Source organism: Electrona antarctica (assembly GCF_951216825.1).
Source record: "Electrona antarctica genome assembly, chromosome: 2".
Taxonomy (NCBI): Eukaryota; Metazoa; Chordata; class Actinopteri; order Myctophiformes; family Myctophidae; genus Electrona; species Electrona antarctica.
This window is the reverse complement of record NC_136807.1, coordinates 3,918,318-3,940,112: the sequence shown is the minus strand read 5'-3', so window position 1 is coordinate 3,940,112 and position 21,795 is coordinate 3,918,318. Positions and strand designations below refer to the sequence as shown.

Below are 21,795 nucleotides of genomic sequence, written 5' to 3'. Positions count from 1 at the left end.
TAGCCACACTGACAACGACATCATCTGCTTTGAACCAATCGCCGGAGAGTACTGTCGCTTTGACAACACCCATTCCAGAAACTGCTGCCGTGGGGGGGGGCGTTCAGTCTGAATAATAATAATCTGCAGCCCATAGGTTTGGCCCGCCCGCCCGCCCGTCCGTCCGTCTGTGTGTGTGTGTGTGTGTGTGTGTGTGTGTGTGTGTGTGTGTGTGTGTGTGTGTGTGTGTGTGTGTGTGTGTGTGTGTGTGCATGCGTACCGTAGGGTCCCACGGTGGTGGTAACTGGTGTGTGTGTGTGTGTGTGTGTGTGTGTGTGCGTGCGTACCGTAGGGTCCCAGGGTGGTGGTAACTGGTGTGTGTGTGTGCATGCGTACCGTAGGGTCCCAGGGTGGTGGTAACTGGTGTGTGTGTGTGTGTGTGTGTGTGTGTGTGTGTGTGTGTGTGTGTGTGCATGTGTACCGTAGGGTCCCACGGCGGTGGTAACTGGTGTGTGTGTGCATGCGTACCGTAGGGTCCCACGGTGGTGGTAACTGGTGTGTGTGTTGGGCAGTAAAGTGCTCCAGAGCCTCCAGGTAGCTGCTGTGGTTCAGGTTGATTCCGTTGATCTTCTGGACGATCTGGCCTGGCTGAAGGCCAGCGGCCGCCGCCTCTCCACCTGCATGGACAACCACAACATATAGAGTGGACCTGCAGGGGTGAACGCTCACTTTATTGCAGTGGTTACCAAACGTTTTTCGTGTCAAGGACCCCCAAATCAACATTTATTAGGCCACGGACCCCCCATTTGAAAACATATGCCAGTGACCCCGATAAGGGAGGATTTTTACGGCTCCAGCAGTGATTCCGAAACATATTAATTTCAAGGACTCCCAGTTTCACACGCATTAGTCTACGGACCCCCAATTGAATGGAATTTCTATCTCTGGGACCCCATTTTATATTGTAAAACCACTGTTAATTTAACTGTGAGAGTGTACAAATGGAACCAAATGGACCCGTTAGGGTCCATTTGGTTCCATTTGTACACTCTCTGAGTTACAGACCCATAAGGGTCCATTTGGTCACAAATTATCATTTAGCTGGGTCCCCCCTGGAACTCCCTCAAGTACCCCTGGGGGTCCCTGGACCCCACTTTGGGAACCACTGCTTTATTGAACCCCAGCACCAACATTCATATTCTTTCATATTCATACAACATTGGCCAAACATAGCCGATCTACAAGCTCACACAACGCATCGCAGAGCAAGGCCAAAATCCCATCAACGAGGACCAGCCCCGGGATTTTGGCCACCCCGGACTTTAACACAACCCTGATATACAAGTAGACATCCAGTCATGAAACATGAGGCAGACGGTGTGAGAAAGTGAAAGAGAGCAGAGTGGTCATGACCTCAAACCAAGGCCACATTCCTCACCTCACTTAGGGAAGGGTGCGACTGTGTGCACGCACACACGCACACATGCGTGTGTGTGTGTGTGTGTAGTCTGTCTGTGTTTGTTTCAGTGGGAATACACGATTGAATTGCCTTTCTATGAACATCTGGTCTGAAGACTGTCAGAAGAGAGCCAAGTGGTGTAAATAATAACACTCCAATGATTTGTGTGTGTGCGCACGCAAGCGAGCGACTGCGTGTGCCTGTAAATGTGCACATGTTTGAAAAGGGCGTTTGGTGTACTACAGGGTTGACCTTTGACCCCGGACCAGGTGGCTGACAGGTGGCAGTTAAAAGCCCAGCATGGCTTTCACAGTGAAACAGACGGTACACACCGTCAGATCCTCAGTGAGTTAGTGTTCCTTTAACTCACACAGAACCACAGTGGATCCCTTTGTACACCCACAGAGGCACATTAACACTCAGGGTTTTACAGTGTAACAGGTGTCGGATTCTTCAACTTTCTCCTCATCTTTGTGCTTTGGTTTCTGTTCGTACCAGACGTTTCAAACGTCTATTTGTTCTAGATCGCTTCGTGTTCTCAAACCTTTTCATGTCAAGCACCCTCAAGTTATGAATTTGACATTCATCAGATTTTCTTTTAAGCTTAGAAAATAGGGACGCCAGGTTAAAAGTGCATGTCAAATAATGGCGAATATATATGGCTCTGGTTCTTTAAAACAGGGCTGAAAATCCACCTTTCAGCAGGCGAAAGGGAGAGGACATGATCACTCCTCCCTTAGTCAAATGACTAACCTCTTTATAACCTCTTTATAACCCCATCCACCAATCGTCACCATTTTTGGTGATGATTTTAATTTTGCTGTTATTTTTCACGTCATGATTATGAATTGAATACCCAGGACCTGAATGTAAACTAGACTTTTTCAGTGATGTCCTTTTGGACTAAGTGTTTGACTGTACTCTGTACTGTTTACCTTTCTGCCTAATAAAGTATTCAATCAATCAATCTAGTGCAGGGGTTTTCAACGTTTTTGGCAATTCCCACTAGATCAGGGGTTCTCAACCCGTGGGTCGCGACCCCTCGGGGGGTCGCCAAATTATTTTGGGGGGTCCCCAAAATATTATCAAAAAAAAAGAAAAAAAGATTTTTTTTAAAATTCTATTTTCACGATTTTTAAAAAATAGCAGACCTACAAGCTCATAGCGCGCCACCTAGTGGCGCGCTATGAGCTTGTAGGTCTGCTATCAAAGTGGTTGACAAAGTGACACCAACCTTTCCTGACTGCGTGGACATGAGGAGGGCTGTCACCAGACAGTCTGAAGGACAGGCCGTCTGGGTTGTCAGGGATCTTCACAATCCTGGTTTACAAACACAGAAATGGTGCATTTATATAGGCCGTCTGGGTTGTCAGGGATCTTCACAATCCTGGTTTACAAACACAGAAATGGTGCATTTATACAGGCCGTCTGGGTTGTCAGGGATCTTCACAATCCTGGTTTACAAACACAGAAATGGTGCATTTATATAGCGCCTTTATACAGGCCGTCTGGGTTGTCAGGGATCTTCACAATCCTGGTTTACAAAAACAGAAATGGTGCATTTATATAGCGCCTTTATCCAAGGTGCTTTACATATAGTACATTACATTCACCCATTCACACACACATTCATACACCGATTGCGGCGGAAGCCATGCAAGGTACCAACCAGCACATCGGGAGCAATTTGGGGTTCAGTGTCTTGCCCAAGGACACTTTGACATGTATACAGGAGGAGCCGGGATTCGAACCGCCGACCCATGGATCATTGGACGACCTGCTCTACCTCCTGAGCCACAGTCGCCCCAGAACAATATAACATATCATTTCACTCATTCATGTGTAGCAGAGTGGCTCGGGCCTCTGCCTGAAGACGAAAGAGCCAATATCTCCCCCAGCTAAGGAGGGATTCCCTCTTAGGCTAGTGGCTAACATGCTTGGCACTTAACTGTCCCTTCCAAAGCGGGAGACCAGGGTTCAAATCCCGGGCTTTACACATAGAAAAAAAACATAATTCCGAAAGATCACACTGCAATATGTGAAGCCCATTTACACCAAAGTGAGGGGAAAGCCCCCCCAAAAAAGATCCTAAAAGTCACATTGAGAAGTGTCTCACTCTTTGCCCTTGGTGGCCACCAGTAGACGGAGAGAACGTCGGATGCAGAAGCACTGGTTGATCATGGTTTCCACCTCGGCGAAAGGCCTGAGAAACAGCAGGTCCTCGTTGATGGTGAAGATCTTCCTGCCCACCTGCAGACCAGCCATCTGGACACACACACACACACACACACACACACACACACACGCACGCACATCAGAAGGTTCTCTTTCCAGGCAGAGACTTGTCCTGGAGTGACACTCCCAAGCTGTCGCTTGTCAACGCATCACCACAACAAAATGAAATTAACCCATTTAGGCCTGACGTCGAAATTTTAAAAATGTATTCTAACTTCTGACAGTTTTCTGAAGGATGTTTCTGTATCGGTGGTGCTCCATATTTCATGTCAAGAACCCCAAAAATGATATGTAATTGGCCACGATCCCCATCTGAAAATATGTTGTTCCAGGAACCCCTCAGAAGCAAAGATTTGAGTTAAAAACATTCGCTCTGAAAGAATATTATATTCAAAGATTTGTGCCGCATTTTCACGATTTTTCAAAAATAGCAGACCTACAAGCTCGTAGCTCGCCACTCGGTGGCGCGCTATGAGCTTGTAGATCTGCTATTTTTCAATAGCTAAAGTGTAACATAATTCTTGAAACACCAAAAGGGGTTCCCGTCCAAAATGGGTTAAAAGGAAAATAGGGGTGCAACCGTTATAGGGGTGCAATTGTATACAGTAGTCAAACCTTTTGTAAAGAACCCATAAGAGAATATGTACGTGTACAGACTGTACACCAAGCTCTCTCACCCGACTCTTGGGTATAATAGACCGTGATTCAAGGTGAGAGATTACACTCCGTCTCTGATTCTGTGGTCCAAAAACTATGATTTCAGTTTTATCTTTATTTAATTGAAGAACATTTTGCCCTCCAGTCATTGATTTCCTCAATACAATGACAGAGGGAATCAACAGGACCATATAGTCAGTTGATGTAACTGATATGTAAATGTGCGTGTCATCTGCATAATTATGGTAATTTACTTTATTATTGCTTATTATTTGTCCTAGGCCGGGGAAGCATATATAGATTAAATAGGAGGGGTCATAGCCATCTGTTTGGACACACAGTTTCCAATAGAGACCAAAAAGCTGTATATAGGACTGGCTAGTGCCCCTCAAAAAATAATCACACGCCACCCTCAATGTCTGTTGGTTAGGTATATCCTATTGTATACATCTATTATACATCTATTCAAAAATAGTACAAAAAAAAAAAAACTCTGAATGCCACATGATTTTAGATGGGGGGGGGGGGGGGGGGGGGGATGCAGCCAAAATCCATATCAATTTGGGGTTTCCTTGACATGACAACACTTTCAGAATCTAGTAGCTAGTCTCTCTGGCTGTCTCTGTCCTGTTGTCATGAATCTAGTAGCTAGTCTCTCTGGCTGTCTCTGTCCTGTTGTCATGAATCTAGTAGCTAGTCTCTCTGGCTGTCTCTGTCCTGTTGTCATGAATCTAGTAGCTAGTCTCTCTGGCTGTCTCTGTCCTGTTGTCATGAATCTAGTAGCTAGTCTCTCTGGCTGTCTCTGTCCTGTTGTCATGAATCTAGTAGCTAGTCTCTCTGGCTGTCTCTGTCCTGTTGTCATGAATCTAGTAGCTAGTCTCTCTGGCTGTCTCTGTCCTGTTGTCATGAATCTAGTAGCTAGTCTCTCTGGCTGTCTCTGTCCTGTTGTCATGAATCTAGTAGCTAGTCTCTCTGGCTGTCTCTGTCCTGTTGTCATGAATCTAGTAGCTAGTCTCTCTGGCTGTCTCCGTCCTGTTGTCATGAATCTAGTAGCTAGTCTCTCTGGCTGTCTCTGTCCTGTTGTCATGAATCTAGTAGCTAGTCTCTCTGGCTGTCTCTGTCCTGTTGTCATGAATCTAGTAGCTAGTCTCTCTGGCTGTCTCTGTCCTGTTGTCATGAATCTAGTAGCTAGTCTCTCTGGCTGTCTCTGTCCTGTTGTCATGAATCTAGTAGCTAGTCTCTCTGGCTGTCTCTGTCCTGTTGTCATGAATCTAGTAGCTAGTCTCTCTGGCTGTCTCTGTCCTGTTGTCATGAATCTAGTAGCTAGTCTCTCTGGCTGTCTCTGTCCTGTTGTCATGAATCTAGTAGCTAGTCTCTCTGGCTGTCTCCGTCCTGTTGTCATGAATCTAGTAGCTAGTCTCTCTGGCTGTCTCTGTCCTGTTGTCATGGCCCCCGTGGGAATGAGCACATTCACTGAGTTGGCACACAGGGGTTCATGTGCCCCAAATGGTGATCATACTGCTGGGAAGTGCAGGGGTCTGTGGAGGGGTGCAGGGGTCTGTGGTGGAGATTGATTACTTAAGTAAAAGTAGCAATACCACAATACAAGTTAAAGTGTTGTATTCAGCATCAAAATACTTACAGTACCAAAGTAAAAATACTCAAATGTTTCAAAATCTTTAGGCTCACAGCGCTTTGCAACTTTGCCTCTGAGATGTAGTCGGGTGAAAGTATGAAGTATTGAGAAATACTCAAGTGAAGAGTGTGTGTGTGTGTGTGTGTGCGTGCGTGCGTGCGTGCGTGCGTGCGTGCGTGCATTATTACTGTGCTGGAATGCTGGAGGGGGCAGAAATAAAGAATTACAACAAGTGGAAGAACTACAGTTAAAACTACAGAGAGTCCTGCAGACGAGACAGTATGGGAGAGGAGCCAGCGGCTCCCAGGGCTTCCCAATCTTTTCTTTTCCATGCCAAGGGCCTCCAAATAGTCCCCCCCCCCCCCCCCCCCCCCGCACTGTGAAATGCCTGTTTTTAAGAGGGGGGAAAGCGAGGGTCAAAGGCCCTTCAAGGGGTCACCGATTCCAGTATAATACTAATAATAACTACAACAACAACAGAGGTATGAATCAGTTTCTTTTTTTTAAATGAGACTCTTGGATGCTTGTCAACACACCTTTTACATAAACATGGGTAATGTCCTTCGACTTTCCCTTCGCAAGTTATACATTTTTATTATTCATTGCCAGCAATGTTAAGAAGCCAAGATTGTGTCTGTGATCCTTTATTTTGTGTCTCAATAACAAAGTACAGATGTTAGCATGTTGTCATTGACATCATTATTATCTTTCTGCGTCTGTTGTCAGACGACTGCATGGCTATAGAAGATGATTTGAGCGAGGGTCGTGAAACGCTCACACCGTTAGCCTTGGTTAGTCGGTTAGTTATTACATAGAGTAGTTATTTGACACTATTCATGCATTAGGCTGAAACAGGGTTGGATCCAGGCTGCTTTTAATTATGGGCCCTTAATACTATTAACCGTTTGTTTTACATCACATCACCTAATCAACATGAGTTAGACTTTAATATATTAGCGCCCCTCACTTCACACAGGTGTGATTTTTTCTATTAATTTGGTCATTAAGGTCAACAGAATGAGAGGTCCGCTCTGCCGGAAACATCGCGAAAAAAACAGTTATGGCCATCTTTGTATGCCACACCATAGAGCGCCGAAGTCCTGACGCCACTCGCTCATCCCCTCGATTCCCCCGGTTCACGGAAGTCATTTCCGAGCATTGTGGTCCAAAAAAAACAAGTATTTTTCGAGCAAAACTAATGCTCGGAATGGATTCAGAATCATGAAAACCCCCTAGTTTGACATGTCACATGCTACTTAAAGTAGTCAGTTTTGCCTAATATTGGTTGTCTATGGTGTGGTTTACAAAAATGGCCATAACGATTTTTTCACAATGTTTCCGGCAGAGCAGACCTCTCATTCTGTGGACCTTAACACTTAGCCCGCTAGCATTTATTGAAAAATTAGGATCTAATTCACGGCAGCATTTTTTAAATTTTAGCTCTTATTTTGAAAAGCCGCCATTTCCGGTCCATGAGCAGTAGTCATAACCTTGGAATCTACACGGAGCTAGGCAGGCCTTGTTTACAATCTGAATCCAGACCGGAGCTCTGGAGAGCTCTACATCGTCAGATCTGTGCCGTCAAAGAAACGCTGTTTTGACCAAAATGCCATCTGGGACAAGGAATAGGAGATACAGGCGATTGAAATAAATGGATAAAATGGATTATTATGGCGACGACGATCTAAGATGGGCGATCCAGTGCTGTGCTAACAACACAGCTAGCTAACCGGCTAACGTGAGTAGCATTATGGCTCGAGCAATCGAACGCGCTATAAAAGCCCAATTGCCGAAGGCCGTCGGCAATGGCGTTAAGCGTCAGTATCAAAATTAGGCTCAATTGACTTTAATCGTCGGCAATGGCGCTGAAAGTATTAATGACCAAGTGAATAGAAAAAACACAAATAAAAAGTATATCATGACATCATAGGTTAATCTCTATTCCTTGAGCTTAAATATATAGTCAACCTGACACTTGGCTTTTGCACTTAGTCTGCTCTCCCCCCACTCTGAACAGCTACAAGCTCGACAACTGAGTTGGTGGTAGATGTGCTATTTTAAGCCAATGTTCACACCAGAATATGTGTGTGTGTGTGTGTGTGTGTGTGTGTGTGTGTGTGTGTGTGTGTGCGTGCGTGCGTGCGTGCGTGCGTGTAAACTCAGAGTGATGTGAGTCAGCATGTCTAATGGGCCTCTAAGCTGTTGAGAACAGGAGTGACAGTCCTCACCTACTGGGAATAATGGATTGGACAGAATGTCACTGTCTGTGTGCGTGCATGTCTCGCTGTGTGTGTGTGTGTGTGCCTGTGCGAGCGTGTCCATATTGACCATACTGTACCTCAGCGTGTGAGCCCCTGGTGACAGATTTCACCACGATGGCCTTGTTTTTCTCCTCGATCTCAAAGCCGTAGTCTTCCTCCTCAGGATGAATCTACACACAGAGAGACACACCACGGTGGGACTCATTCACAATTTTCACAATTCACATTTGTGGAAATAGGGATAGTTATTAATCTATTATTTTATAAAATTATTGATTGTTTTAATTATTGATTTAATTGATTAGTCTGAATAACCGTTGCAGCCCTACTTACCACCAGTGGTAGACAAAGTACCAAGTACATTTTCAGAAATGTTCAGCACTTCTCATGCATTTTCAGGATCTCTCAAAAATAGTGAAAATAGCCGATCTACAATCTCATACATGTACTATATTATTTTGAAATAGGGCTTAAGTGGTTAATTCATTGCGACCACAGGTTGCATTTACTATGAAAACGAGCATTTCACGTTGGTCACGCCTCCATATATGGTCACGCCTCGTGACATCATCAGGGATCATCTATATGGGCATATGCGTAGTCGCGATCCCCCACAGAGCCGACCAGTGTGCCTCTTGGCAAACGCATCACCGTACCTAGTGTAGTCGCCATTCTGCAACTCCTCCGTAAGCTCCTTGAGCGTCTCAGAATGGGGCTCGTACTTGGTGAGGTACTGGATCATGGCATGGCGGCTTGTGACTGGCTTGATGTCCATGTTGGCACGCCAGCACAAGAAGGCATCTGTCTTAACACATTTTGTGCCCAAAACGTCTGTGGACGTCCTGGGTATTACTGCACGTGCATAGCCCAAGACGTCTGTGGACGTCTTTGAAAAAAAAAATTATATATATATTTTTATTTTATTTTTATTTTTATTTTATTTAAAAAAATCATAAAAATCAAAACACTTTTTTTTTTTTTTTTTTTTTTTTTTACACGTGGTGCCAAAGTTTGTGTTTTCGCCATTGAGAATGCATTTGGCGTTTAAATTAAATAACTCAGAAACTATAAAACATTTCAAAGTAAAAAGTTCCAGCATGTGTCTCCACAGTCAGCTGAATTATAAAAAATATGAATGGATTTTCTAGGTGAAAGTGATTTTGGGCAGTTTTGCGTGGGCTCTCAATGTGTTAATAGGGTAGTTATTCATCAGCGGATCATTTGGCGTTGGGACATAGACAACATCGCCCCCCATATATGGGAATGTCAATACAGTATATGGCCATATTGTGACAGTCTCATGATAACCAGTGTGGTCGCCGCGATGCGAGTCACACTTGCAAATGAACCAAGTTGGTACAACACAAGGATCTCCATATGTGGAGCGGACTATCATCACCTGGATCTCCATATATGAAGATCACGGCACTGACCTCATCAAACCCTGGATAGCCATACATGGTTTGACATTATTATATCTGCATATATGGAGTCGGCCAGCAACTGTACATCTGACCTCACTGACACCAGATTAATAGTTTAACTCCTGCTTCTCAACTGTGCCGTATTAAGAAGCTCTGTTGTTTGTTTCAGCGCGACCTCGCCCTTTATAGGTCGTCTTACTGGTAAAAAGTATTTGTAATGTTTGGGTTCCAAGATTTCTATTTACATAAAAATACTTTATACATTTACTTTTGTACTTAGTTACCGTCCATCCTTACTCACCACTACAGATTTAGCCAGGATGTTCTCTATGAGCTTGAAGTCTTACTTACCACTACAGATTTAGCCAGGATGTTCTCTATGAGCTTGAAGTCTTACTTACCACTACAGATTTGGCCAGGATGTTCTCTATGAGCTTGAAGTCTTACTCACCACTACAGATTTCCCCAGGATGTTCTCGATGAGCTTGAAGTCTTACTTACCACTACAGATTTAGCCAGGATGTTCTCGATGAGCTTGAAGTCTTACTTACCACTACAGATTTCCCCAGGATGTTCTCTATGAGCTTGAAGTCTTACTCACCACTACAGATTTAGCCAGGATGTTCTCTATGAGCTTGAAGTCTTACTCACCACTACAGATTTAGCCAGGATGTTCTCTATGAGCTTGAAGTCTTACTTACCACTACAGATTTGGCCAGGATGTTCTCGATGACCTTGAAGTCTTACTCACCACTACAGATTTGGCCAGGATGTTCTCGATGAGCTTGAAGTCGGTGCGTTGGTGCTGTTTGCTCTTAGCGCCGGTTCCCTCCGTCTCCTCGTCAGCGTAGAACCGGAAGAACTGAGACTCGTCCTTGAACTCACTCTTCTCTAGAACTGAAAGGAGACTAAATATTAATATGAGGGGCTTAACGCATTTTGGGCGGGAACCCCTTTTGGTGCATTATGTTATGCTTTAGCTATTGAAAAATAGCAGATCTACAAGCTCATAGGTTTTGCTTGTAGGTCTGCTATTTTTTAACACAATGCAATTTTATATACGTAGATACATAGAACATATTGTTTACTGTGCACGTAGTCGAGGTGTACAAACAGACCCACGTGGTAGAGGTGTACAAACAGACCCACATAGTAGAGGTGTACCAACAGACCCACGTGGTAGAGGTGTACAAACAGACCCACATAGTCGAGGTGTACAAACAGACCCACGTGGTAGAGGTGTACAAACAGACCCACGTGGTAAAGGTGTACAAACAGACCCACGTGGTAGAGGTGTACAAACAGACCCACGTGGTAGAGGTGTACAAACAGACCCACATGGTAGAGGTGTACAAACAGACCCACGTGGTAGAGGTGTACAAACAGACCCACGTGGTAGAGGTGTACAAACGGACCCACATAGTCGAGGTGTAAAAACAGACCCACATAGTAGAGGTGTACAAACAGACCCACGTGGTAGAGGTGTACAAACAGACCCACGTAGTAGAGGTGTACAAACAGACCCACATAGTCGAGGTGTACAAACAGACCCACGTGGTAGAGGTGTACAAACAGACCCACGTGGTAGAGGTGTACAAACAGACCCACGTGGTAGAGGTGTACAAACAGACCCACATGGTAGAGGTGTACAAACAGACCCACGTGGTGGAGGTGTACAAACAGACCCACGTGGTGGATGTGTACAAACAGACCCACATAGTAGAGGTGTACAAACAGACCCACGTGGTAGAGGTGTACAAACAGACCCACATAGTAGAGGTGTACAAACAGACCCACATAGTAGAGGTGTACAAACAGACCCACGTGGTAGAGGTGTACAAACAGACCCACGTGGTAGAGGTTTACAAACAGACCCACGTGGTAGAGGTGTACAAACAGACCCACATAGTAGAGGTGTACAAACAGACCCACGTGGTGGAGGTGTACAAACAGACCCACGTGGTAGAGGTGTACAAACAGACCCACATAGTAGAGGTGTACAAACAGACCCACATGGTGGAGGTGTACAAACAGACCCACGTGGTAGAGGTGTACAAACAGACCCACATAGTAGAGGTGTACAAACAGACCCACGTGGTAGAGGTGTACAAACAGACCCACATAGTAGAGGTGTACAAACAGACCCACATAGTAGAGGTGTACAAACAGAGCCATCAGCGTGTCTGCACACAAACAAGATGATGGTTAATTAGCCTCATCAGCCGGCAGGAACATCTGGGCCCATAACCCATGTGTGGGTTGTTGTTGCCATCACATGCCAGGACACGCTGGTCTCTCTACGGAGACTCTGAGGAACACTCTGTCTTGTGTGAATCAATGTGTGAGGCGATCATCTGTGTGGATGTTGTTGTTCCAAGCCCCCCACTCTCACACCCAGCGTGCCCCCCCCCCATGTATTTGCATTTAATAGCCCAGAGCCTGACCGATATGTCTGTCTGGCCGATACTTAAGCCCACTAGAGTAAATAGACTTAGTAAACTGGACCTGGATTTGGCTCTGTTGAACCACTTCCTTCCGCCAACACCAAATCTCTGCCAGAAATAGCCCGATGTACAAGCTCACAACACTATAAAGTGTGCTGACCATATAAGGAGTTAATCCCTGTCCCCAGTGAGCCCCTGGGTTCAAAAAACCCTAGTTTCGGTTTGGGCGGCAAAGCCTTCATCCAATCAGGATGAGAGGGGCCTTCCTCCAATCATGATCGAGTGGGGTGGGCCTTGGTGCACGTGCTGTTGGTCTGTTGTACTTCCCCCACTGTAGAGCGTGTGCATGTGCACATCTTGTTACCGGGGCGGACCGGGGTTTTTTCCAAATCACCCAAATCACTGAATGCTCCTTTAACTCAATCTGGGAAAAAGTATCCGAGATAAAAGATTTAAAGATTTCGGTTAACATTGAAGTCAACGAGGGGGAACATTTTTACTGACGGACAGACCATTTCCAGTGTATCTCCTAGCAACGGAGACGCTGATCGGAGAGCGATCTCAAACTGAATCAATAAAAGAAGAGAATCTCGGCTTTGGCATTGGAATGACGCATCAAAAATATTTTTTTTCCCTGTGAGTAAGAAGGTGAGCTCTATTAGCTCAGTTGTAAAAAATTATAATTATCAACAAACACCAAATTTGAACTGCCATTGGATTTTTTTTGAATTTTCGTTTTTTCATATCATATGAAAGCAGGGAATCATAGCTTCAAATGGAGACACCAGTTTTGAAGATATGGCTTATAGAGTAATGTCTTGCCGAAAACAACAAGTTGAGAAAACAGGCTTGAAAGGTTCACTTCTGTGGACTCTAACATTACACCTAGCTACATGTTTAAAGGTATATTCAGTGATTTTACTTAATTCAAATATCACTTATTTTTTCTTTTTTTCTGGATAATCCTCCCTACTATAGAGTGTGCTGACCATATAAGGAGTTCCTCCCTGTCCCCAGTGAGCCCCTGGGGTCAAAAAACCCTAGTTTCAGTTTTGGTGGCGGGTGGCAAAGCCTTCATCCAATCAAGATGAGAGGGGCCTTCCTCCAATCATGATCGACTGGGGGCGCCTTGGTGCACATGCTGTTGGCCTGTTGCACTTTCCCCCACTGTAGAGCGTGCATGTGCACATTTTGTTACCGGGGCGGACTGGGTGGTTTTCCAAATCACCCAAATCACTGAATGCTCCTTTAAGCATTTATTTCATATATTTTACATGTCGATTTCAGCTCTGACACTTATTTCAGACATCTGGTCAAATCTGGTCACATTTGCACTTTGACGATGGAGAGGGCCACTATATTTCCACACTCACTCCCTATAGGGCCATATATTGCTGTCGAAGCAAAAATAGCCGATCTACAAGCTCAAAACGCGTCGCGCTGCGACGCGTTTTGAGCTTGTAGATCGGCTATTTTTGCTATGTTCGAATTGAAATCTTGAATTTTTGCTATTTTTGAATTGGAATCCTGAGAATTTACATTTTTATGCCATTTCAAATGCCTTTAATTATACTTGTGTTGAGCAATGAGCTACTAATTTAGACTTTAGAAGTAATTACAGCGGGTCATGTTTGCATGTTGTGGAATTGTAAACAGCTGAAACCAATATTATATCAGTATTCTGACATTAACCTGAGGGCCGCATTAAGTGAAGGTGGGGGGCCGCATGTGGCCCCCGGGCCGCCAGTTGCCCACCCCTGGTCTAGAGTTAAATGAACACTCAGGCTTGTACTGGGTACTGTACGTGTGAAGGGGAGGGGGAGAGGGGGGGGGGGGGGGGAGGAGGGGGAGAGGGGGGGGAGAGGTGGCTTGTTTTCAATCACGACAGCGTAATTCCCATTGTTTATCAGCAGAGGCCATGTATCACACAACGGGCCTTTAAAGTGGATCCAAGTGACCTAGAAAACAAGCGCACGTGCGTATTGTGACAGAGCACGTGCTTATTGGGACAGAGCACATGCTTATTGGGACAGCGTTCCATTGAACATTACATAAGAATGGGTTTGACGTCTACTAGAGTCATGTACTGCAATTCGAAACTGGCCTCCGTCAAATCTGAATCCCCCCCCCCCCCCCCCATGACTTTTTCCCCTCACTGTATGTTTTTTTTCCCTTTTTACCTCCCTTATGGTGAATTCCTGTTCTGTTCTTTGACTATATAGAAGTGTCTATTTGTACGTCTCTAAATGTTTTGATGAATTGAACAAGGTGGACCCTCTTGTAAACAAGTGTAATGCTTTATTGGGTCGTCCACTCACAGTTAACAGTCTTTGTATTGAGTTTGTGCTTGAAATGTACTGTAATTCTGCAAACTGTTAATACATATTTCAATAAATCAATCAATCAATCAATACATGATTGCTGTGATCTGGGGGACGAACGGCACAGAGAAAACAAGATGACAACTCAAATAAATGTTGGTTTTTACTGTATTATGGTAGATTGTGAAAGTTACATATTGTTGCCTTCCTTTGAAATGCCTAAATAAAGCCAAAGAGCAAAGTGTAAGAGACAGAAAAGACTAAGGAACAGCATTACAATACAGTGCTGAATGGAGAGATTATCTCTCCAATGTTGCTCTACACAAAATATCTAGAAACCATTGGGGGAGCGAGGATGCATTCATGCACGACCTCACAAAAATGCATGACCTTTGAGTTGTGGATATGTGTGTTTTGAACAACCCGGAACACATTTTTAATCAGAGGGGCCAACATAGGGCACCAGCTACAATGAGATCATGGCCACAAGGTGGTGCACTTCCGTGCGTTAAGACGACAGTAAACAATAGGCACACAGATGAGGAAGTGACCATACAGTAGCAGGCAGCCAGCAGCAGCTGCCCGTTGTGTCCCCGAGGCGAAACCCTCATCCATAAAAAAAACACTACTGTATGAAACACGAGACCACAGCTTCCTAATTCATCTGAAAGGCATGCTACACCCAGCAGGGTTATTATAGTCAACTAAAGGCAAGACTGAAACTAACAACAAAAAAATACCTTATTTTTTAGATTTTGTTTTGTTTTAAATAGCTCTATATTCCAGAAGTAATTGTTGGTATACTGTATGTTTCTTCAGGAACAGGGGTCTCCTCATCTCTCCAGCTCTTTAGTAAATATTTTATAAAGAGAATTGGTCTAGAGACTAGACAGAGCAAGACAAGAAGCTGACCTTCTATAGAGCCCTGGGAAACTGGGGTCAACTAATAGGATGTAAAGGTTAACTCACTGTGAGATTGTAGATTGCAATTTTTCACCACACGACATTGTCACACGACAAGCTCTAAAATAAGGCTTAATGTTATTTAATGTAAATGCTTGCACCTTCTATTCTTGTGAATCGCTACGGTTTGTCTTGGCGCACAGTAAAGTTCACGTAAATTTCAGCATCAACCACAATATTTCTAAATATTTGTATTGACACTAAACCAATGCGGTGTCTGTGGTTTTAAAGTATCTTCTTGGAGCAGCTGTGACTCCACTCTCTCCAGGACTCTTTGTCAAAAGGGTACCTGTGGTCATGGTTGAGCACCACTCCCAGATGGTCTTGTAGCTAGAGCAAACAGCACATGTCAGGGAACACTGCTAATTCTGTTTATGTTCAACATGCCAAATGTGCTCCGTGGCTACTGGTCCCCCCAGGGCAGTACAGAAGGAGCGTGTATGTACCGCTATGACACAGACTCCTTTTGACCGTCCTAGACAACCTCAAAAGGTCAAACATAGGGCACAGAAATACACGTGAAGTCTGGAGTGTGAATTTATAACTCTGTTTACGGTTGCTCCATCATCACACCTTCATACATTTTGGGTTGAGTTTAGTAATACAGAATCTGTGCCGTTTTCAGAGTGCTCTGGCACTGGGCAGTGACGTCATCAGTTCAGTTGATTATTGCTTTGTGTACACGTGTGCCTGCCTGCCGTATTGTCCCTCACTGCTGCTTGGAGTTTGCATATCGATGGATGCAAAAAGGGGCATGTTGCCATGAAACTTGCTGAGCCATTCATGCTCATCCTGAAGGATGAAGCGTAACCCTCAGGCCGCTCCAATACGCAGCTATGTGTGTGTGTCCCTGCTTATGTATGTATGTATGTATGTATGTATGTATGTATGTATGTATGTATGTCCATTTCAGCACGGACAGCTGCAGTAGTGCTCTGTGACCTGGGGTGGCACTGTTGTTGTAGTACAGGGGTTCAGTACAGTACCTAAAACAATTACAGTATAGTTGCACCGCTCAGTTCACACAGGTGTGATTTTTTTTAATATACTTTGCACACCTACGTATAATAAAATAGCATCTCATCATCATTCATCAGTGCCTCATTATATGATGATGCACTTTTTTTTGCTATATTTCTAGACATTATGGCCCTCTGCCCTATTCCTCATATTATATTGAAATGTCATAGTTATGATTAATAACATATCTCATTATATTTAATGAAGAGTTTCATTATGTGTGTGTGTGTGTGTGTGTGTGTGTGTGTGTGTGTGTGTGTGTGTGTGTGTGTGTGTGTGTGTGTAAGTAACTGACCATGGTGCATGAAGCCATTGTTGCAGAGCCCCACCCCCAGTATTACTGCATCCTCACGCGTGGAACAATCTCCCTGGGAAACCAAATGACGCACACAGTCAGTCAGTCAGTCAGTCACATTCACACACGCACACACACACACACACACACACACACACACGCACACGCACACACAATAAAGTCAATAAAGAAACATCACCTTGTAGAAGACAAAGCATATTAATACAATTCCAAACAAGATGCTCTATGATATATGGGTGATATGGAAGCTGAATGACAGAAAAGGAGAAAAAAAGACCATACAGCGTTCAGAGCGAAGGCTGTGGTGCATTTTTTAACTTTCTTGCCATGCATTAGCCAACTCCATAAAAGGCTTTTGAAATATTTCACAAGAGTGCCTCTGTCTTTTTCCTTTTTTTTTGTCATAAAGAAGAAACTTTACTGCAGTCAAAAGGCTTGACAGCTGAAACGGTGCAGGAAGGTGTAGAGGAATGAGAGTGCAGCTCATTCTTCACCACTTGAAGGGTGTTCCATGACAGGGGTTTAAAAAAAAAAAAAAATCACGATTTTTCAAAAATAGCAGACCTACAAGCTCGTAGCGCGCCACTCGGTGGCGCGCTACGAGCTTGTAGATCTGCTATTTTTCAATAGCTAAATTATAACAATGCTTAAAACACCAAAAGGGGTTCCCGCCCAAAATGGTTTAAGGTTATTGTAGCAGTCAATTTATATTGGGGGTCGGGAGGGGGCGGGGCGGGGGTCCCGAGACATTGCCAAAGCATTTCCGGGGGTCCCCGGCCAAAAAGGTTGAGAACCCCTGCTCCATGAGGCATTTCACGCACATGGAGCACCCTTCAAGTGGTGAAGAATGGCCGCGTAACTGTTCTATTGTGTGTTTGAGTGAAGTTGAAAAGCAATGAAAGGGGATGGTGTATTTGACCTGGGAAAGGATCCAATCCACCAGTTTGCTTGCAGGAACCACCGACTTAAAGGTTTTCAAATGATGGTCTCTGTCCCTGTTGAAGAGAAACAAAAAAAAAACACGATCGGAAACATGTTGAGGTTTCGGCTCTTCTGCACAGGATGTGCAAAAAAGAAGAAAAAAAAAAACTCACAAGGTCAGCATCTCTGCACGCACAAAACATGCATGTGTCGCTTTACAGCGTTGTGGTTAACAGCACCTATTAGAGTGAGGTGGAACATGGCCTGGAACAGAACGAGACCTCGGCGCGCTTTTGGCTTCGAGGCATGTTTGTTACTACATTCTGTGTTCCCTGGGTGACATAAAGAGTGCACGTGATTCAAGAGCAGAAATGTTTCCAGATAAATGTTGCAATTTTGAAGTTTTCAACATCAAGGATTTTGCCAGCTGAAACCCCTTCCAGCTGAAACCCCTTATGTGCCGACCGTCATGTTAATTCATGATTCATTAGGTTTTAGTGAGATTGCCTGAACATGCAGAACAGACTGCTCTGCTTTCTCTAAGGGAAGTAGAGACAAGAAACAGGACATGCTTGAGAGGAAGTGTGGTGGGTTTGTGTGACACGCAACGAGTGGCACATCACGGCCTCTGAAAACAACTGACTTCTGAGTAACAAACATAATGTGCTACAGTACACTGGGTAACAAACATAATGTGCTACAGTACACTGGGTAACAAACATAATGTGCTACAGTACACTGGGTAACAAACATAATGTGCTACAGTACACTGGGTAACAAACATAATGTGCTACAGTACACTGGGTAACAAACATAATGTGCTACAGTACACTGGGTAACAAACATAATGTGCTACAGTACACTGGGTAACAAACATAATGTGCTACAGTACACTGGGTAACAAACATAATGTGCTACAGTACACTGGGTAACAAACATAATGTGCTACAGTACACTGGGTAACAAACATAATGTGCTACAGTACACTGGGTAACAAACATAATGTGCTACAGTACACTGGGTAACAAACATAATGTGCTACAGTACACTGGGTAACAAACATAATGTGCTACAGTACACTGGGTAACAAACATAATGTGCTACAGTACACTGTGTACACTGTGTATGAGTACACTGGCAAGTCCAAAACCATAACAGACAAATAGCAAAAGACAAAAAAAGCTTCAATCTTTTAAAAACCCATGAAAGCTGTAGAGTAGACCTACCTGGTCTACTGACTGAGCACCAAGCCAGAAAGAGAACAGCAGAAGGTAAATTGAATGAGAGTAAAAGTTATGCATGAATTAATCTATAAGAAAGGTTTCTAACGTCAAAGTGCCAGAAAGGAGTCGCTGATTTTATGTTTTAAGAAAAGCAATTGCGCTGTCAGAGTCTCTGCCAGGCACGGAATTAAAAGCTTCAGGGACCCATCAGTGGGAGATGAATTCAATCAGTGTCACAAATACAATAAAAAAAACAAGGCAATGATTGGTGGTGCAACATTTTGTGCTGACGTGACGTTAGCCAGATTCTGAGGCTGGCTTTGAACACTGCAACAGTTCCAGTGTTTCTGATGTTTATGGGTATACTATTGAATTCCACTTGCCCAATACTTCAACTGAGAAAGCCAAGACTGTCTTTCTGTATTAGGAGCACAAAAGTTAAATCGACCAATGCTCACAATGAGTCACACTGCTACACATTGTGAGCTTGTAGATTGGCAATTGATTTAGCCGATTATATAAAAAAAGAGAATTCAAAGAATCAAAAAAGTTGAAATTTGGTACACAATCATCCGTACAAATTGTTGATGCGCTAGTCATAATGGACGTGTCTCTGCTGAGATAGGTCAGGCAAGACAGAGGTTCTCTAGTCATAATGGATGTGCCTCTGCTGAGATAGGTCAGGCAAGACAGAGGTTATAGTCATAATGGACGTGTCTCTGCTGAGATAGGTCAGGCAAGACAGAGGTTATAGTCATAATGGACGTGCCTCTGCTGAGATAGGTCAGGCAAGACAGAGGTTCATAATGGACGTGCCTCTGCTGAGATAGGTCAGGCAAGACAGAGGTTCATAATGGACGTGTCTCTGCTGAGATAGGTCAGGCAAGACAGAGGTTCTAGTCATAATGGACGTGTCTCTGCTGAGATAGGTCAGGCAAGACAGAGGTTCTAGTCATAATGGACGTGTCTCTGCTGAGACAGGTCAGGCAAGACAGAGGTTCTAGTCATAATGGACGTGTCTCTGCTGAGACAGGTCAGGCAAGACAGAGGTTCTAGTCATAATGGACGTGTCTCTGCTGAGATAGGTCAGGCAAGACAGAGGTTCTAGTCATAATGGACGTGTCTCTGCTGAGATAGGTCAGGCAAGACAGAGGTTATAGTCATAATGGACGTGTCTCTGCTGAGACAGGTCAGGCAAGACAGAGGTTCTAGTCATAATGGACGTGTCTCTGCTGAGATAGGTCAGGCAAGACAGAGGTTATAGTCATAATGGACGTGTCTCTGCTGAGACAGGTCAGGCAAGACAGAGGTTCTAGTCATAATGGACGTGTCTCTGCTGAGATAGGTCAGGCAAGACAGAGGTTCTAGTCATAATGGACGTGTCTCTGCTGAGATAGGTCAGGCAAGACAGAGGTTCTAGTCATAATGGACGTGTCTCTGCTGAGATAGGTCAGGCAAGACAGAGGTTATAGTCATAATGGACGTGCCTCTGCTGAGACAGGTCAGGCAAGACAGAGGTTCTAGTCATAATGGACGTGTCTCTGCTGAGATAGGTCAGGCAAGACAGAGGTTATAGTCATAATGGACGTGTCTCTGCTGAGACAGGTCAGGCAAGACAGAGGTTCTAGTCATAATGGACGTGTCTCTGCTGAGATAGGTCAGGCAAGACAGAGGTTCTAGTCATAATGGACGTGTCTCTGCTGAGATAGGTCAGGCAAGACAGAGGTTCTAGTCATAATGGACGTGTCTCTGCTGAGATAGGTCAGGCAAGACAGAGGTTCTAGTCATAATGGACGTGTCTCTGCTGAGATAGGTCAGGCAAGACAGAGGTTCTAGTCATAATGGACGTGTCTCTGCTGAGATAGGTCAGGCAAGACAGAGGTTCTAGTCATAATGGACGTGTCTCTGCTGAGATAGGTCAGGCAAGACAGAGGTTCTAGTCATAATGGACGTGTCTCTGCTGAGATAGGTCAGGCAAGACAGAGGTTCTAGTCATAATGGACGTGCCTCTGCTGAGATAGGTCAGGCAAGACAGAGGTTCTAGTCATAATGGACGTGCCTCTGCTGAGACAGGTCAGGCAAGACAGAGGTTCATAATGGACGTGCCTCTGCTGAGACAGGTCAGGCAAGACAGAGGTTCATAATGGACGTGCCTCTGCTGAGACAGGTCAGGCAAGACAGAGGTTCATAATGGACGTGCCTCTGCTGAGATAGGTCAGGCAAGACAGAGGTTCATAATGGACGTGCCTCTGCTGAGACAGGTCAGGCAAGACAGAGGTTCATAATGGACGTGTCTCTGCTGAGACAGGTCAGGCAAGACAGAGGTTCATAATGGACGTGCCTCTGCTGAGACATGTCAGGCAAGACAGAGGTTCATAATGGACGTGTCTCTGCTGAGACAGGTCAGGCAAGACAGAGGTTCATAATGGACGTGCCTCTGCTGAGACAGGTCAGGCAAGACAGAGGTTCATAATGGACGTGCCTCTGCTGAGACAGGTCAGGCAAGACAGAGGTTCATAATGGACGTGCCTCTGCTGAGACAGGTCAGGCAAGACAGAGGTTCATAATGGACGTGTCTCTGCTGAGACAGGTCAGGCAAGACAGAGGTTCATAATGGACGTGCCTCTGCTGAGACAGGTCAGGCAAGACAGAGGTTCATAATGGACGTGTCTCTGCTGAGACAGGTCAGGCAAGACAGAGGTTCTAGTCATAATGGACGTGTCTCTGCTGAGACAGGTCAGGCAAGACAGAGGTTCTAGTCATAATGGACGTGTCTCTGCTGAGACAGGTCAGGCAAGACAGAGGTTCATAATGGACGTGCCTCTGCTGAGACAGGTCAGGCAAGACAGAGGTTCATAATGGACGTGTCTCTGCTGAGACAGGTCAGGCAAGACAGAGGTTCATAATGGACGTGCCTCTGCTGAGACAGGTCAGGC

General features: G+C 44.7%; 1 protein-coding gene across 1 annotated transcript in view; it reads right to left on the bottom strand.

The window, feature by feature from the left end:
* prex1 (phosphatidylinositol-3,4,5-trisphosphate-dependent Rac exchange factor 1) overlaps nt 1–21,795 on the bottom strand; it is a 178,841-nt gene that overhangs the window by 58,272 nt on the left and 98,774 nt on the right. The window contains exons 14-20 of the mRNA XM_079492023.1: nt 17,635–17,710; nt 16,695–16,767; nt 10,403–10,548; nt 8,305–8,397; nt 3,555–3,703; nt 2,673–2,758; nt 508–656 (exon numbers count right to left, since the gene is read on the bottom strand). Of these exons, the coding sequence (XP_079348149.1) occupies nt 508–656; nt 2,673–2,758; nt 3,555–3,703; nt 8,305–8,397; nt 10,403–10,548; nt 16,695–16,767; nt 17,635–17,710 (772 nt within the window). The remainder of the gene's footprint in view (nt 1–507; nt 657–2,672; nt 2,759–3,554; nt 3,704–8,304; nt 8,398–10,402; nt 10,549–16,694; nt 16,768–17,634; nt 17,711–21,795) is intronic.